The sequence below is a fragment of the Streptopelia decaocto genome (genome assembly GCF_964273445.1).
Source record: "Streptopelia decaocto genome assembly, chromosome: 5".
NCBI classification, from domain to species: domain Eukaryota; kingdom Metazoa; phylum Chordata; class Aves; order Columbiformes; family Columbidae; genus Streptopelia; species Streptopelia decaocto.
In genome coordinates, this window is record NC_138659.1 from 24,715,226 (window position 1) to 24,735,224 (window position 19,999).

At 40.6% G+C, this 19,999-nt stretch overlaps 1 protein-coding gene across 1 annotated transcript; it reads right to left on the bottom strand.

The window, feature by feature from the left end:
- Positions 1-1,303: 1,303 nt before the first annotated feature.
- Positions 1,304-18,621, bottom strand: EPHX4 (epoxide hydrolase 4). The gene is made up of 7 exons (XM_082053815.1): positions 18,245-18,621; positions 15,393-15,478; positions 11,850-12,007; positions 9,663-9,791; positions 7,549-7,652; positions 6,489-6,637; positions 1,304-2,222 (listed from the first exon to the last, which is right to left on the bottom strand). Exons 1-7 carry the CDS (start codon positions 18,485-18,487, stop codon positions 1,988-1,990), a joined length of 1,104 nt encoding a protein of 367 aa, XP_081909941.1. The 5' UTR covers positions 18,488-18,621; the 3' UTR covers positions 1,304-1,987.
- Between the last annotated feature and the right edge of the window lie 1,378 nt (positions 18,622-19,999).

The window sequence follows — 19,999 nt, forward strand, 5'->3', positions numbered from 1 at the left end:
CCGCCCTTCCCCGCGGGCCCCCCGGCGGGGCTGGGAAGGCCCGGCCCTCTCCACCCGCCTCCCCTGCGGCAGGGGGCGGTACCGCCCAGCGCCGGCTGCCGCCGAGGGAGCGCCCTCTGCCGGTCGCAGGGCGAGCGCCGGTGCCGGCCCGTCTGTCCGTGCCGCTCCATCCGAAAGGGAGAGTAACGATCGTACGTAGTCGGTGCCTGCCCTGCCTAGGACAGCAGCGCCAGCTGTTTTAAAATCGGAGTCTGGCTGGCGGTTATTGCCCGTTACACGTCCAGCTGCTGCACTCCTCACAGAGGATAGGAGCGCCGGGGCCATGGCAGGCAGCTCTGCACTGGTGGCCAGAAGGCCCCTGTGAGTGGGTGCTCCTCAGGAAAAAACAAACTGCCCAGTGCCAGCTTTCTTGACAAGGAACTGAACTGCTGCATAGGTGATAACAGTCACTCTACAACACCCTTTGGGGACAGGGAAGAGCCTTTCCAGCTTCCAAGTACAAGCAGCATATAACCATTTGAGTTGATAAATGCTGACAATTTTTAAGGGAAAACTATCCTTGAAAGCCAGGTACCATATCCACAGATGGAAAGGGTGAGGTCAAGACCATTACCACAGTACTGAGGGGACTGTTGCTCAGATTTTGTGAACTGCATGAGAGGAAGCAGATTGCAGCCTCTAGCTCATACCTGGCTGAGACCAGCCCCGGCCACTTCACCGTGGGGATGACCTGTTCAGGAGACCCTGGCTCAAATGAGATGACCCAGGCAGTACAATGGGACTTGCTGGGACTCCTCAGTAACTGTCAGCTGTCATCTACTTGGTGTGGTCAGTTGGTTCAGGCCCACCTGGCTCCACTGCCTCCCCTGATGGGTCCTTGTCAGTACTCACCTGTTCCCAGGGCACTGCCCTTGCTCTGCAGGTGCAGAGTGAGACTTTGGAAATAGTGTAGGCAGGTGACTCACCTCTTCCGGGAACTTGTGCTTTGTGCCGCTTTTTTCTTTGTGGTTGTCCTACAGTTTTCTTCTCCCCTGCCATCACTTGCAAGTTAATTCTACCCTCTCTTTCCATAATCACGGTGTCTCTTCCTCCTATAAACACAGGAAGTTGGCAGCAGTTCTTGGAGACAAGAACAGCAGTTGCTAACACAGGAAGGATAATGCCAACAATGAGGCATTATTTCCAAGACACTACAACAATCACAGCATGAAGAAGGCTGCACAGTGGACAGACACTTCAGCTACTCAAACTCAATCCTTAGCTTCAATAGGAAATCTCTCTGTAGGAAGTCAGATAGAGGGAGTAGTGTAAGTTGTATTTTATTAGACAGAGGTGGCTTTGATACATGTTACATCTTAATTTTCCATTGTTCTTGTTCAGACATGTTGAGTGTACAGGTTTCCCATTTTTTAGTCAAGAAAGAAAACACGTCGCACAAAGCAGCTGCATTCAACAATACAACAAGATCATTATTCACTTGGAGACTAGAAATGTGCCCAGAAGTTTTTCGGTCATTCAGTATGCTAAAATATATATAATAAAAAGAGTTAGTTACTGTTTAATGGTAAAATACATTAAAAAAAGTCAGGCTAATCAAGAATGAAAACTCAAACTTCCTTCAGTATGGCACCACTCTATTGTTTCATTATAAATTTGTAAAAGGCACCACACATTAAAACTGTAAAGCAAGGGAGAAAACAAAACTAAGCAACTTTCCATGGTTTTCTTTCTGTACAAATACATATATATCTTAAGGCAGGTGTTTTTATGTGCAAAATACAATTATACAGGTAAAACCAATGTTAGTATCAGATATTCTCATACTTACTTCTTTTAGCAGTAACATTAGTGTCCAAATGTACAGTACATTGAAAACACTTTCCTCTAACAGAGCTCAAAATAGAAGGCAGGCTGGAAATATGGCCCTGATAACAATTTTTAAATCTCAGGAGCTTTTATGTAGACCCCTCAAAACATGTACAAACAGTCATTCTCTTTTCCTTGTTGTCTCTTCCTTTAGAAAGGTCCATATCAACTTGTTCACTATGTCAGGTTGATCCTGCTGGAGCCAGTGACTGGCTTCAGACAAGATAGTTAATCTGAAATGATTTTTAACGTAAATCCGTGTAATTTCTGCCATCTCAACTTCCATGAACACATCTCTCTCTCCCCATAGCAGCAGAGTTGGCATGATGACTTCATGGTGCTGCAAAGGTAGGCAGCTTTAAAAATAAAACACACTTAGTTAGGTCTTATTTTAACAAAACATCACCAAGACAGATTTCAGCCAACTTTTGAAATCAACACAGTGGATCTCATTGCAGGCTTTCTAGGTTCCAAGATATCTTCTACAATACCAAGAAAACAGTCCTGTGATGAAATCCTTTGATTGTTTTTAAGGATGGTAAAATTGTTAGAAGATACTTTTACTGTAACATGTCTGTAATCAGCAGTTGATTGCAGCAGGTCTTGTTTTTGGAACATGAATGATGCTTCAGCGTCATGCACAGCTCAGGAGCCCCATGACCTTTGTAAAAGGGAATGTGGCCAGAATTTCGTAGGTCAGGGGCTTTCCCTTGGTTGATGAATTCTATGGCAAATTTCTGCACCTGTATTATTTACTGGGAGTAGGTTTTAATGAAGTACCGTGCTTTGAATCACATTTAGACTACAGTGTTCAAGGCACTGAGCTACCTGAGCCGACAAACTGCCTTCCCAAAAAATGGTTGGCCAGGAAATGGCAGGCTGCGATCGTTGGTCACTATGGAAGATCCCAGCTAGAGTGTTTCAGACCTACTCAAAGTTAAATATTGTGTAGTATAGCTAAAAATAAAAATATTTGTAGAAAAGATGCTCTATAGAACATTGATATCTAAAATGCTGAACTAAATTTAGTTACATTCACTCATCTATGAAATTCATGTTAACATTCAAAGTACAACAGAATTCCATTTACAAAGAGCTGCAGTAGGTTTTTGAAGGCCTTGGACTTACATACCTACGTCTGTATACAGTGAAAGCAAACTTCCTTAAAAATTTGCCTTTCCTGGAGTCATAATCTCTTTAGAACTGCAACATCACAACCCAGAGCTTTGGCTGTCCAGAAAGCATTTAAAGATAAATACATTACAAGACATCTGAAGAATACTTCAAGAAAAGCCCTTAGAAAGTAAAATGTTAGTAAAAATTATACCACCACAATTACCTATTTAAACTTTCAGTAAAAGCTTACTATTTTTTCTTAATAGATTACTTTAAATTGAATATTTTATAAATATTTTCTCATCTTAAAGGTGGACATTAGGAAAGATACAAGTAGCTAGATATGGAAGACTATTTCAACATAAACTGTATAAACCCACCAGAATTTATTCCAGAGATACTAAAAAATTTACCTAATTTATACCTGAATTGCTTGATCTTAGCCACATATCATAACAGCCTAGCTGTGGCAATTTAAAGCAGATTCCACCTGATCCAATACAAATCTTATTATATTAATGCTCAAACATGTTTTGTTTCTGAACAAATTTTTATGCCAAACTTAAGTGCTAGGTTGAAACTTAGGAGTTAGTTAAGACACTATGCTTTGTGAAAAGGGAAAGACAAAGAAGATGGCATGTATTAGTTTAAAATAAAACAAAGAAATGAAGACTTTGAAGACATTCTTCCTCTTATACATAATGTCAATAAATATTAAAGATAAGTTTAAATAATAATTTCATTTCATTTTGATTGATGAAGTAGGAAAATTCTTAAAATGGCTTTCCTAGCAGTGGATTTAAAATCTCATTTTTCAACCAACCTGACCTCCCTCACTGAACCATAGCTTATCCATAGTATCAGTTGTAAAAACTGGTAATCTGATGATCTGATTCAGTGCATTTAGACTAATCGCTTTAGCTTTTAAATCCAGTATTCTGGATCTCTTCACTATTTATATGTCTTTTTTCACTACTGTAGGGTTTAATATTTTTCTTTCATGTCTAAGTGCTTTGCAAGATTTGTAGCCTCACTTAGGAAAACTCCACTGGGCTTTTTATGCACACTGCATAGATAAACAATCTGTCATTTTTCATTGCCTATGAGCTGCACTATATTTCTTTTCAGTCTGGAATATGGGACATTATATCATGCCTCAAGTTTCTACAAATCTCTTTTAACAAGGATTATCACGTAGATTTCACATTTAGAAAGCGAAGTTCCACTTGTGAAGTTTAAGTCTTCGAAAAACAGACTCAAACCTTCCTACAGCGCTATCATTACAGCAAACCAATACTGAAGTGCTTCTTAACTGCTATAAGAGAAGTAATCTCATTTTCTAAAAAATGGCACAGCAGAAGAAATTCAAGCTTCAACTGCTTACCTATCTCTCTTAACCAAGCATGATACAAAAACTTTATGAGTTTCATTCCAACATTTTTTGTATCTGAAGTATAGTGAAGGGAACAACTGCTGTGCTATTTATACAAGGATGTGTTGGTAATGGATGGATGAAGTAGGTGATTTGGATATTTCCTCTTTGGAAATAAATTTCCAGGACAATTAAGCTCTGAAGACTGAAACTCCAGGTGGATGGTAATGAGCTGGAAACCTTTAACACGCAGGTCACCAGTGCCAGCCCACTGGGAGTCACGGTGAATAAAAGTCATTAGCATCTAAGTGCTGCTCAGGAGCTTATATGAGGGGAAGTGAAAATTTCAGTCCAGTTTTAATATTTAATAATTCACATCCCATAACATATGACCATCAGAACTGGTGGCAAGAACTGAATGAAGACCACAATATTTTCTTTCCAGTCCAAAGTTGGCTGCACTGTGGCTGATACCACCTAAAACAATATTCTCTGAATTCAGTACAGATATACTTTCATTAGACAAATAAAGCAAACAATGCACAAACATACAAAGAGCTGTGAAGATAATTTCTGATTAATAATTGATACTAAGCTTTTTTTAGCCTGAAAAGGCCTGAAACAATAGTTAATATAAGAGTTGTGTATATTTAAATCTCATCTGAATGCCACAGCGATTCTGCTATCAGCTGTCACAGGTGTTTCACTGTTATTGTCAGAGAAGCGCCTGGTTAACGTGCACACTCGGTGCCGCGTGGTGCTGAGGCAATGGAAGAACAAGGCTCAGGGTGCTCAGGGTTCTCCTGCCCTGGCCAGCAGCCCCCAGCTCCCCACTGCCCATGGACAGCCCTGCTGATCTCACCTCCACTCTGCATGGCTTTAAATAAGTATATTCGTACCAGCACAGCCATCTCATTCCCCACGGGTGTCTGTGCTTGGTGTTACATTATTTAGAAAAGGATACACCACCTCTCTACTTTCCCATTCCAGTTTTGTCTCTTGGCCTGTACAAGTCAGCACCTACCTCAGATCCCCTTTTCCTCCCAGTATTTCCCTGCCAACTGCTCTCCTGACAGCAACAGCAAGGAAGGCATAGAAAGAACAGTAAAGGTGGCACTCAATTTGGACCAGGGAAAATGAGAAGTTAATCCACTTCAAAAATTGGCTGCGTGAGTTTAGGGAAGGAAGAGAATTGTAATTTTAAAAGAATATTGGGAATCTGGTCTTGTGTTAGAGATGCATGCAGGAGATTTAGCACTGTTGAAGACTGGAAGCAGTAACAGAAAACAAAGAGTTTAATTCCACTCCTCCTGGTTTAGTCCTTTAAGTTATGGCTTTAAGTCAAAAGTAGAGTATATGCAGAGTTAAAAACCTTCTGGCCCTGTTAAGGTGGCATCGGTCTCCAAGGCCAAGCCAACTCCTTTCAGGAAAGTTAAAACCATTAGAAAACTGACAGAGAAAATAAAATAAATATTCATCTTGTAAAAATATTTCTTACTATGATACTATTTCTCAGTTTTAGTTTGTGCATGTGCCCTGTCATATGTGCTTACTGCTACCAGTGGGTTTGATGAGACCAGTGCAGGAACAAAAACCCCCAAGTTAGGGCTGGTTTTAGGCTTAGTTACAAAAAACCTAGCCCACCTTTTTATAAAAAACAGCCCAAACACAATAAAATTGAAGTCAGACATGGTTCTTTAAAATTACAAATGAGGGTAACTTACTTGAGTGTGATATTATCTAGTAGTATTATCTAATAATAAGCTCTTCATAGAGCTTATTGTTAAATATGAACTGTAATGCAAATAATTGATGTTAATTTTGTAAGTATTATTCAGAGATGGATTTTTGTGATTGCCATGGGTTCTGTGAATGAGGAATGGTCTTTGCTTTATTAGATTTTGAAACAAATATTTTCCTTCTCTGCAGGCTGGCTGTGTCACTGGCTGTGTGGGTATCACAGACAATTCACTTCCATCACGCCACCTGGCACTGAGCGCCTCTCTTACCTGCTGACACTTCAGAAACAGGTCTTGGTTTTTTCCTTCAGCTTTAGCAGCAGAAGGTGCAATAGCAGATTTGGCCTCCAGGGGTCTCTAGAATATCTTACCTTGTTTCGGCATGTTCCACTCACCTGAAGATATTTCTGTAATGATTAATGGGTCCAGTTAATGCTCCAGGTTGTGAAAAGACATAGAGATAAGCTTCAATATCCTCTGCTGTTAATCTGCAGCCTTTCCTTCCAATTCCAGTGGCCTGGCTGGTAAATAAACTTTTCAGAACCTACAAAAGGAAGAACAAAAAGCCACCATATAAGATCACTAGAAAATGTTTTTTCTCTCCTTCAACAGGACATATTTTTCTAAAATCTACTTATACTTTGTTTAGAGTACAATGAATGGTTTAAATGCTTTTTTAGAGAGTTATGTATAAAGCATATGGCAAGCTTATTTCTGGTATAACTGACTTCAGAATACTCAAGGACAGGCAAATAGCAGTATTAGCACGTCTCTCATCTCTGAGCCCTGAGCAGCTGGGGGTGTCAGGGATGCCCAGCACAGACACAGGCTCCGCTTTGGGCTGTGCTCCTGCAGCGACAGGGCGTGAGGCAGAACCATCCAGAACCTCCCCAGCCTGCTGCCCTGGGCTGTATCCCTGGAGGAGGATGGATGCCTGCACCTGCTTTTTCCTTTCACATGCTTGTACTTATTTTTGAAGGCTACACAAGGTGTTGGCCTTGTTGGTTCCTCAGGCAAAATGAATCACCTGGCTGTATCTGATGCCCGAACTCCCGGGCTGCCTGCCCTGCGGCGGGCTCTGAGGGTCAAGAGGATATCCCGCCACACACAGGAACCTCGGATAAGTCAGCAGGAGTTCCCCAGGCACCACACTGTCCCACTGGCGTGGGTACAAGTACAACCAGCTGCCTGTCTAGGTGGAATAATGCACTGTAGTGCTGGATGTTAAAAGTATGTACCTGAACGCCTCCCAGAAATGCAAAAGCAAGAGTTAATCTCATAGACTCTATGTACTTACAGCCTACTTTATAAAAATATATAAAGCTTAAGCAGAAAAATCAGAAAGCTCCATATTTTTTCCAGTAATTCTAACTACATCACAAGGGATCAACATAGGTGGTAATTCTTCCATCACTCACAGTTAAATATATAAACAAGAGCACTCATTTTGCTCACCTTGAAATCATTTACTGTAAACATGAATTCAGGAAACCATGGCATTTGGAAAAAGAAGTAGTAACCAGATTTAATCAATTGTGATGGATGTCGTAGAATGTATTCTGAAACAAAAATGCCCATGAATTAAAAATGAAAACTGATGACTCAAACAAAATTACTGTTAATATTACTATTTTTTAAACTTAAAGGAATGTTTTAAAAATATTACGTTAGAGCATGCTATGTGACAAAAGATGATTATTGTTTCAGGAATAAGTATATGATAGGGCCATTAAAATGTACTTGTTTTACATGTGTTAACAGAAACAGTCAGCACACCAGAAGCCTGCCAAAGATTAGGTGAGGGCAGTGACACTGGAGAGTTAAATCTCGTGATAGGTTTTCACTTTGAGATCTGTTTGTTAGCTAGTCTAAAGCATTTTTTTTCAGCTCTGGAATAAGAGGCATAAATACAAGTCTTCAAGTCTTTCTCTCATCAAACAGCAGTCTGTAGATTATAATCCACTTACATTCTAAAGAGAGCATCAATCCTGTTCACAAAAGTACAGAATTTTTCTAACAGTTATCTTCTTGGCAATTTCAAGAACCGTAATGAAGATTACAGAGTGTCACTTTTGAATGCCATGGAAGCATATATAAAAGGAAAATGTTATAGCCAAATTTGCATTTATCTTATTTTTTTTTAATTGTCATTTTGTGTCTCCAATGAGTTGCAAGAGCCAACATTGACATTCAAATATGTAACTCTCTTGAAGCAACCACAGAATGTACACGAGTGCCAAGAAGCCTAGAACCTGTCCTTTACACAAGCAAATTCAGGAACGCAAATTGTGCTCTCCACATAGAAGATAATCTCTAAAACATTCATTCTGACAGTGAATAAAAATGTGTTTTAAAACAAAGTAAACTGAAGTATCAGCTATCTTCTAAGCTTTCATATCTTATACATGCTTAATTGTGTCACCTATTGTATTTTCTCTTGATGGACCATCAACACTTCTCACTTCACTTTTCTGCACAATTTATAAACTGTGTATTTTCATTTAATCCACAGTAGAACACAGTTGATCTAGGGAGACTTTATCAAGCTACAGAACAGATTTTGTATTTTAATAAATAAGCCAACAAATAATAAGAAATATTATAATAAAACGTATTTGTCTTCTATACAGCCTGGCTCCTGCTCTCAGTGAAAATGCTGCAAAAAGCTCCTGCTTGCTCAGGTGATGGTGAACGGCCCTTTCCTTGGGTAAGTGAGGCTTAACTAGCTGGCAAAATGTTCTTTAATATCTTAGAAAGGTGCCCAAGAACACTGTGAGAACATGTGTGAATGGTTCAGGTTCCATGGTGGTAAAAGGTGAGATTTACATTGAACTGAAATGAAAATCAAAGCTGTACTGAATATTCTTAACTATTTCTGGGGAAATGGGGTGACTTTTTAATGGAAACAGGGTAAGGTCAGCAACTGAAGAAATTAAAGTTAGTGAGATACTACTTTCAGTTGAATTACTGAATGTTGACCAAATCCCTGTGAAATGTTTTGCAAGCTCAAAGCCTGTCACGCAACAAATGGTGCTAGTGCACCTAAATCCCTGTTTCAGCTAACTACTATACATTCCTGAGCCTCTGGTAAGTAGTCTGCAAAGGCTGTCTTGTTCCAGTGAATATTGTACAAGATCATAAATTGTCACTTGTCACCTAAATCGGCATTAAATTCTAATGTCTGATTCACATTTATACAAAGGCTGTTTTATGTAGATTTAATAATGCAGTGAGGCCTTAACCTAGGCGTAATGCACTAGACACTCCTGTTCAGGGCATTTTATCCTGCCAAAATGTTATAAAACAGATTAATGTGTATGAAAATTATGTTTGCAGACCTTCAAGGATTAAGAAAAATATCAGTAAGGTTGGTTGCAAGCACTCCCACTTCCTACAATAAATTATTTCCAGAAGTCAAATACTTGATACCTTACTGCTTCATAAAACACAGTCCAGATGGCACTGAGTACTGGCAGCTTTCCTACTGAACATCTAAAGGGGCAAGTAGCTTATTCTCCTTTAGCAACCTCAAAGCTAACAAAATCTTAATGAACATGCAGATAACTCACCTGTGAACACAGAAGGATGAGGGAAATTAACCACAATCAGCTTAGTCACCATTTCAGGGTAACATATTGCCACTAACCAAGCGATCATTCCTCCCCAGTCATGGCCAATCAACACACACTTGTTGTATCCTACCATATAAACACAGATTTGTGCTTTTATTTCAGTGGAATTTGTATCCGTACAAATTATCACAGACAGTAAAATCATTATTGGGAAAAATAGGTGGTCCAGCACATTTATTAATCTAACTATTTAATACTGCACTGCTTCCATTACTAATGGCCAGAAGAAAATAGTGCACTACTATAGTTAAACAATTAACAACTTATTAAAATTATTTAATTGGACTTCAATTACACTTTAGCTGTATTATCTCAACACCAAACTAAAGTTCCTTGGTATCCAAAAGGCCACCCTGTTCACATGTTTGCCAATGTAGGGTTAGATGTACAGTTCAACTTGCAGTCATTATAATTAAAGTATGTACATTCATCATGTCTAGTGGGTTTGGAGTTTGAAATGGCAGACAGAAAGACCGAGCAATCTCCTGAGCCCCTCTTAAACAAAATTAGCCTTAAGAATTTTTCTGAATAGGGGAGGTTATCTAAGCGCTGAACATCCTCATTATGTAAAAAGTGGGTGTTATACTTAAAAGCCATATATATAGCGTATATATACACACATAAATACACACATTTATATACTTAGCAGGCCTGTAGCTTTTCTCCATATGCTGTTTTGATGGCAATTTTTAAAGTTCTTGGCACTCATATACTTCTTCCATCAATAAAAATGGTAATTTAACAGCAATATAAGGGGGGAGAAAAATCATGACTGTGTTTTTTGAAAGCCTAACCATTCCTCCTTCAGCCACTGCTGGAATACATACTATAGTGTTAGATACCATCACACCCCTCTTTGAGGATTGTAATGCTGAGCATATATACTACAAATGAAAGGCAAAAAAGCCAAACTGTTTAGAATTGTTACATAAAATTGAACACAGTTGTCAAAGCACCTTATAACCCCTCCTGAACAGAAATCTTTTGGAGCGCTTTTGATAATCAAGTTCTCCAGAAGAATTTAACTTGCAGTTAGAACAAACAAAGATAACAAGCCCCAGAAATACTTTTTCAAAAAAATTGTAAATCCTTATGCAATTGAATTATGATGAGAGCACTTCTCAGGCATAACCATGGCATTACCATGGAGATTAACACAGCCAGCCACGGCTGGAAAATATAAACACAGTGTGGGGACTGCCCGCCCAATCTTTTTGACAATATTCAAACATCACAAGCAAAGCAAGACGTAAATTCAAACCTTATAACTTGAATCACTGCTTTACTATTTCTTCATGTGAAATGCAGTAAGTTGTTTCACTACTCCTGGAATATCCAGGGAATGTAAACGATTCCGTGAATAACAGTGTAATCCCTTGTCTTGCTATTGGTATGGAAGGGAAATACCATTCACTAGGTATCACAATTTATCGCCAGAACAGCGAGGCTGCAAACTGAACTGGAGGGGCAAATTTTGCAGACCCGCTTCAGCTCTAGACCGCTACACCATATATTTGCCACAGGGAGCAATATGTCCCTTGTTCTCCCTTCTGTTCTTCTCGCTGTTGTATAAGACAGAGTGATTCAGCTCTTGAGAACTGACTACTGTGCGGGAGTATTTTGGGATTTTTTTTTTTAATACAGCAGATGTACTGTCATCATCTTTATAAAGCTTACAATATTTATTCTGTCTTGTTTGTGCAAGAAAAATATCACCTGATTTAAGCTATTTGGTCTGGAAGTGCTATTGGACTCCAATTCAGAAGATTATCCTCTACGTGCAATGGTTAGGAGTCAGCAAAGACCTTATTAGGGAAAAGACCATAGGTTTGTACTGCTGGATTTGACAGCACATAGGGAACATTATTTTTAAACTCATTATGGAAAATCTTTTTTCCCTATTGTTTATACTGACATACACATCATTATTAAAAACCAAACCTTTTTAATTGATAATACTCCTTAAAATGTGAATATCCTTAGATTTATATCTATACATATCTGTAACGTGTATATATTTTTTAAAATGCAGTTTTAAAATAAATCATTACTACATCTTTATGGGATTTTTCCCAGAAAATCAAGTCACCTATGAGCTGAGTAGTTTGTCTTCTACTAACGCACCTAGAGATTCCAAAATATCCTTTATATCTGTTATCAGGCAATCTAACTTGTAATTTTCTTTGTGAGAAGGAGCATCTGTTTCTCCATAACCTCTCAAATCCAGGGCCACCACTCGATATTCACTTTTAAATTCCCGCAATTGATGGCGCCAAGAATACCTAACAAAGGGGAAAAAAAAGTTGGAGTTATAAGGTCAAGCAGTATGATATCAAAATGCACTCAATGCTTTTGCTCTCAAATAGCTGAGGGTAAATGAGTACGGCTCTGTTTGCAATGAGATTCTTTTTTCTCTCAGCGGTAATGCTGATGGTCCTTTGTGACTCCAGCAGTCTCGTGCTCCCGTCTTGAATTCCCCAGTAAGGGGGTGCAGCTGCCAGAAAGGGGCCATGGCCAGAGCCCGGGTGTTTTCAACAATTCCTGGAGCCCGGCACGTCTCTTTGCTGCAGAGGAAGCAGGCATGAACCCCAGCACACAGAGGACGATTCTGGTTTCTCCTCGGAGCCATAGTATCATCATGAAAGTGAGGTCTGAAAGGCTTTCTCTTCTCCCTGGCTTGCTCACACACACATTTTAATGAAGTAGGGAAACATGCCTCAAGGCATGTGGTTTTTCTTTTCAGAAAAGGAATGTCAGATGATTCATACACTAAGTAAACCAAATAAAGAAATACAATGAATAGCAAATTAACTTAGTGAAGTTTATATGATTTATATTATGTACACATTTATCTGTGTCTCTGTTCTTAACCAGAATTGCTCAAGAGCAATCTCTGAATGTGTTGGTACTACACAAAGTATTTCATTGTTTGTGTTTCTACGGAAAAAAAATGGTAACATTACACACGTTAAAATACATACAAAATTAAGAACTCAGGCAAAGGCCTGTGCTATTCCGCATTCCGTGTGTTATGTTAGATGTGCATTATGAAGCAAAAATAATAAGAAAATGGTGGGTCTCATCCTGTAAGAACTACCTGCCCTTCAACTGTTATTGACGCCAAATAAATTTCAGAATTGCCAGGATGAAGACAGGCATGGCCTCACCTTACACTGTAATAGAAACAGATACAAAATCTGTGATCCTTCTAGACAACTACATCGCTCTGTGACAGGATCTAGCTTCTACTTCTGCTCATTTCAACAATCGCAGCTAAATGATGTAAACATTTGGATCATCAACAATCATAGCAGTGATGCACAGAATTCTACCTTAAATCAAACAGTGTCTGTATCAGACCATTGGCTCTTCCTCTTTAGCTTTGTCTCCAGCCCATTAGAGATTTTGAACGTAAGTAATACTACAGTAACATCCATTAATTATAGAAATTTCTATTCATATAAACAGAACAGTCAGAACCTTTTAATTTCAGTGCCATAGAATGCAAATACAAGATTTATCTGAGATCTCCAGGAATGATATTTTTAAAGGCATTATACAATGATTTGGAAGCTGATTTTGCCATGGTAACTGTTGGAGCTATCCTGTATACTTCAGTAAGAAGAAACAACGAGGCCCATAAATAAATAAATAATCTATTTTTGTTTTCAGAAAATGCCTGCTTGCTATCCCCATCATCTGTTTTCACAACAGTCCATCAGGCACGAAATGGCTGACCTACCAAATGGGTAGGTTTTATATTCAAAGAAATCCTTTTACTAGATATGAAATCCAACTATTGGGGAACTGCTTTGCAAGCAGAATTTGGAATTGTTGGTGAATGCTTTTGTTTTCATAAGGCTGAATACTGGAAACTATTTTGTGACTTTCTGATCACATTATTTCTGAAAGGCAGCTTAGTAGCTGACACACACATCTTATAGGTACCCGGCACATTGTGCCCAATTTCAAATATTTTATTTTTGTCTTTCCACAACATAGGTATTAATTTTCAAGTTCTTATGGCGTCTAAAGCTCTTAATGGCTCTGGTGTGTTATATTCTTAAGTGATCTTTCATCTTCAGGCAGTCTCCCTCACTCACTAAGGTGGTCAGTATTGTCTGGTTATAGTTGTCCTATTATAACCTTGAGACATTCAAAGGCAGAGGATTTGTGATAATTAAGAACTGGAACTGTGAATCATACCCTTTTTTTTTTTCCCAAGCCAAATGATAGAAATGTGATATTTTAAAATATCTCTTAAATTGTGATTATTTTATCTTGTGCTCTCAGGACAATGTCTATTCTTGTATTAAAAAAAAATCTTCACTGATTGAATTAACAAACCAACGTCAGCATTGGTAGCATGAATATTTTATAGACTATTGGCATGTAGTCTTCTTTTTAAAAACAGTTACATAAACTATGCTACTGGTGGTCCAAATGACCTATATAACAGTTTCTCATTCATTCCTTTTGAATGGCCAGATAATACAATATATTAACTGTAACTTAAAGCATGACTCACCATTCTAAACTGTAAGAATAGCTTTCTGCTTTTGGAAAATAATATACCAGACCTCAGTAGAAGATATACATAAAATGCAAAATTTTTCATTACTATTCACACTGTAGGGGAAATCAGCTGTAGTTTCAGCTGCCTTATTGTGTCAGAGAATGCATTATGCAAGGTATGCATAATGTTTGCATAGAATATGCAACCCCCCCCATCTGTCTTTTAAATCAAAGTTTACAGTTTTAATCCTTTTAAATAGTAATTATTAGTCCAATATTCTTCTTTAAAAAATTTCTTAAAATAAATATGACTTTCTACCATCATCCTCAAGGCTGTTATTATCTATAGGAAATTGCTAAGGGAAAAGAACTGACCTCTGTTTTATCTGGGTCAATTTATCATGGTATGACCTGAGTCCAGCTTGAAAGACCACAGTTCCAACAGTGGAGCCTCGCTCCATAGCTGAGTTTATAACAGAAAGGAAAAGGATCGTTTAACTTGCTAAATTACTGGCATCACCACTACCGCTATTCCCTTATTGTTTTTTCGGTGTAAGATCTGTAAGTCATGCTTCACTAGATAAACTTGGCAATGACATCCAGAGCAATTTGGTTAAATCATTAGACACATGACTGCTTTTCATTGTTATAAACAAACATTTAGGATTGGGTTTGATTCATCATTCATCTTATGATGAACTAATAATAGAACCTTTTTCCCTGAATAGCACTCTGAAATTAGGCTGCACAGTAGCCTATAGAACTGATAGTTCTTCTTCCCTTCTCCCAGTTAAAAGTTAATGTATAGTATTTTTAATAAATTCAGCAATCCATATTGCACTTGACATATAATGGATCCTCATTTTAACACCTTCTGCTATAATTCATAAGTTTAGCCATATTAGTACAAATGTTATTCAAACAAGAAATTCATTAAAATGAGCAATTCCTCCCCAAAATTTGAAGAAATTCTACATACTTGGGGAAAAATGGGTCGACAATGCAAAAAAGACTGTTTGTGTTAGCTTGCCATTAGTTAGCACTCATAGATACATAAAATGGATCACACTGGGGATACTTAAGCTGGGACAACTGCTCTCAGGTGTCTTAAGCACTCTCTTTTATACAAGAAAAGCATGTGGGGAGTTTTACCAGAATTCTGGAAAGCCATGAAGCAGCAGCATGAGTGGTTTACCCCTTTCTCCAGCAGCCACATAGTGGAATCTTAACCCTGAATCCTGAAACAAGAGAAAAAGTGTGGTTTTATTGCTGTGTAGAACTGCTATACTAGGATTTCAGAATGAATATGGTTTCAGACAATATTCTAAGAAACTATGTATCACCCCAGGAAAATAATTTCGAATTGTCAGGTTTTGAAGCTGAAGTCTTCTGCGATTCTGAGGTGAGGTATGTGCTACACCTGGCACTGCTGAGTATCCCGCCACAGCTTCTTCAAAGGAGGACCATCTTTAACTCAGGTCAGGCTGTGTTGACTATTGCCAGTTCACCCCTGAACGGGCACCGCCTGGCACGGTGACTGGGAAGTGCAGATTGTCAGACCTTGCACCTTGCATTCACACGGACACCTGCCATGCGCTTTATGGAAAGACTTTAAGACACAGTATACTTTAAATGCATTTCCAGTCTTTCAGTTAGTTTGTAAGATGATACAACTATTTAAAACCGTCACGTTGCATTTTGGCACAATAAAGGACTGCGTGGATTCTTAAGAACCAAAAGCAATCAAAATTAAGTAACTAGAAAGTAAGTGGTTTTACTTAATTTTACTGTTCAAAGTTTCAGACTTGCTTCAGAAAATAAAACCTTAATGTTATAATCTTATATTCTACCCTGGTTTTAGTCACTATTTCTGATGCCCCTTCTAAGAAAATGGGTCTTATGAGAATTACCAGCAGGCAAGTTACTTATTGCTAGCAGCACAGAGGCTGAATACTGAAATGCCATTGAAAGGAGTAGATACACACAAGCTTACACCAACTCAAGGTCAAATCCAGTAGAATTTAAATGAGCTGAAATTACAACCTAGAGGGTTTACTGAATTCTGGCACAGAAGTGGATACAGAAGTTGGGAAAGAGCTCACAAAATGCAACACACTGTTTAGAAGTCATGTGAAGGAAACTGCAGGAAGAAAGGCTGTACAGCTCCTGGACAGATGTCAGAGCCCTCATTGTCTCTGCTATTTTAAAGAGGGAAGGAAAACCCTGTGCCTTTGGTGTACATCAAGAGCTTTTATTATGCTAAGGATCACAAATGCATAGAAAAAAGTTTTCCTTGCCAGAGATGCTTCAAATTGTCTGAGCTACTTCAGCACTGCTAAGTCACTAATCAGCTACAAAATCATTAACTTAGGTCTTGATTCTTGAAAAGGCTCTGAAAAGGAAACATCTGGCGGTTTTTTATACTGGCTATGGATATACTAGGGACATTTTGCTCACTTCTGCTCAAAATTACACTGATATTTTTCCTCTAACAATAATGATAAAAGAGAGAAAAGTATCTATGTGTTTCTAAGTACTTAATGATCTCTTCCTAGTAAATCTTAGGGCCATTACATCATCTTTACCATTCTCCATATCAGTCTGCCTTTGATCCTTTTATACTTAAAGCAGAAGTTTCTCTGTTTCCTTCCACACTTTCTCTTCTCAATGTAGTGAGCAGTGGGTGAGCCCTCCTCCATTCCATGTCTCTCAGTGTCCTCTAGGGATTTACCTTCAATGTTTTATTTTAATCTGTTCATTGCTTCTAAGCACGTCCCCTTCACTCATATTCAATCACCACTTGTACAGCAGCAGTTTAAATGCCACATGCCCCAAACAAAGCCCATCCTCTAGTTTTTCAGTTGTTCCTTTCTGTTCCCTTTTTTCTGCCTCCCAGACCAGAGACGGGATGTTGCCATCTTTTCTGAAACAGACTTTTTTGTTTTCTTGAATCTGCACAGATCTGTAGGATACATGCATTGAGAAAGTAGCACACTAGCCGGCTGCTCTCCAGCAGCAAGAGGGTTTCGTATTTCCTGAAAGGAATGATCCTGTTGTATTGACAGCAATTTGATTTTCCCTCCAATACCCTTTTATTACAGTCACACCCCACATTTCCCCAGCAACCCAGCCACTTACTGGTTGGTGCTGTAGGAAAAATGAATGTGGCATATGAGTAAAAAAACACGCACATGCCTCCTAATGATAGATTAAAAAAAACCAAAACAAAACCAAAACAAAACACAAAAAACCCAAGCAAGTAATGAGGCTTAATAATTCATTTTAGTACTGCTTAGCACAAAATCGTCTGCACAGATCCCTCAGAACTTTGTGCTCATTGTATTACAAATAACACCTGACAAAACTGGCAGTGTATTCTTTGTTCACCTGTAATTGCAAAAGAAACCAAGCCAATATAACTTAATTTAGAGCATTAGGTGGAGAAGCAAATCACAGGTAGAGATCTGAGATGTGTATAAAAATTGACTAGTGGCTTTAACTGTACAAACCTTAGAGACAGGACTTCTGTTTTTACTCGACGTTCTCCCTGCGAGCCTGATGCACGAAGAGGCTCCCAGATGCAACTGAGCAAACCATAAACAACAGGGAAGGCACGGCAGGGGTGGGGAGCGACGGGCACATACCACACGCCGGGTGCGGGACACCCAGGGCCGGGGAGCGCCTCACCCGCTCCCCGAACCCTGGGTCGCCGGGCACCACTTCTCCCGTAGCAGCCGGGCCGGGCCTGCGGCCCCTCCCGGCGGACCCCAGCGAGCCCGGCCGGGCACGGCTCCGCTTCCCGGGGCTGGCGCAGGCAGGCACATGTATGCGCGCAGGTGTGCGAGCATGCAAAGGAAGGCATGCACGGGTAGCCGCGCACACGCATGCATAGGAGAGCACGCACGGTGCCCTGCACACGCACCGGAGGGATGCACGCAGGGTGCCGTGCAGCGGGGGGATGCACGCAGGGGTGCCGCCCCCGCTGTCCCCGCCCGAGCCCTCACCTTGATCCGGACGTAGCAGTGGGTGCCCAGGGAGGGATCGTTGAGGCAGGCGGGGGGGTTCTCCCGCACCACCCAGCGGAAGGTCTCGCCCGGCCGCCGGCCGATGCTCCAGAGCAGCCGCAGCCCGGCGATGCAGGCGCACAGCCCACAGTAGCTGTACACCAGCGCCCAGAACAGCAGCGCCCGGGCGGCCACCATCACCCGGCGGGCGGGCGGCGGGCACGCAGCGCCGGGTCTCGCCATCGGGCCCCGCCACCGTTCCCGCTGGCCGGGAGGGGCTCGGAGCGCCGCCGCCGCCAGGAGCCGCCCGAGCGGAGGCACCGGGAGCGGCAGCACCGGGAGCGGCGGCGCGCCCGCCCCGCGGCCCCCCGCGGCCCTCGCCCGGCACAGCGCCGCGCCGCCCGCCCCGCCCGTCTGCCGCGGCCCCGGCTGCGCTGCGCCCGAGCGGCGGCCCGGGCTCGCTAGGCCACGGGCAGCGCTTGGGGGCGGCGGCGCTGCGGCCGGGGGTGCGCCCAGCAGCTCGGCCGCGGAGAGCTCTTCCCCCCAAGTATTTCGCGGTGAAATAAGGAGAAACCGTCCCCAGAGCGAAGGAGCGGGGCTGTCAGCTGTGTGCTCTGACAGAGCTGCCAAACGCCCCAAAACTCACTCGAAATGTCATTGCCAAACACACATCTGGGGTACGCGGGACAGCCTCACCTCTGGTCCCTGCTAGAGGTCCTTGCAGGCACTTGCTTTGACTACGCCAGTCATGTACTTGGTTGCACCCGACTGACCCGTGAGAGGACTTATAGACATATAGCTGTGCAGTTGCAATTCACTATTTTCCAAGACCATACGTTCTTTCACTGCTGCTTCACTGTTACCCATTTAAGCTGTTTTTAACATGTATTACAATATTAGCTATTACATTCTATTAATATTTCTTAAAAGATACAGATTTTTAAAATTTAACTTATTCTAATAGAGAAATACACTAGAAGGGCAAATTGGATTATTATTACTCTGTTCCAGAGTTATTTAGTACTGAGATCTCAACCACCCAAGGCTGATATTAGAAGCTGAACACTCTTATGCCTGTCCATCAGTTGTAAATTGCCACATGCAAAAGCCAAGGAGTCACAGCCACATACAGGGCCATAGATGCTGGATAAGAAGAAATGCTTCAGTCAGCATCTGTCTTGTATTAACTGACTGATATGCAGGGTAAAGGCTAATTTAGAATGGGAATGGTTCATGTAATCCAAAATTGTAAGAAGCAGCATAACTATATCAAGTGATTGATTTTACATGTGATAAAAATGCAAGTGGTGAAAAATTATGGTTTATTAGTTCTGAGGGATAACGAAATGTGAATGGAGTAGTTGCTGACAAGTAGAATTGAGCTTGCGTGTCAAATCCTGACAGGTCCTGATCCAACTCACTGCAGAGCCTGCTCACTTTTACTTCTTGATCTCAACCCCTTGCTTCTCATACTGGAGGGTACAGGCAGGTTTGAGACTTGTAGAGGTCACACAAGAGTCACAGCTGATAACATAGGCCTGTGTGCAACTGCCTGCCTTTTTGGGGGGAGGATTTTGCCAAATTTTACTAAAATTTCTTCTTGGTCCAGATGAGTTTGGAGGATTAGAACTTAATTTCCAGGAAATTGTTTTTGCTCTGTCCAGCAGTGCAAGTAGAAGCTGATACAAAGACATCATGCATCTGTTAATTCTAAGATGTGCAAACTAATGAGCTATTTAAACAAAAACCAAAATT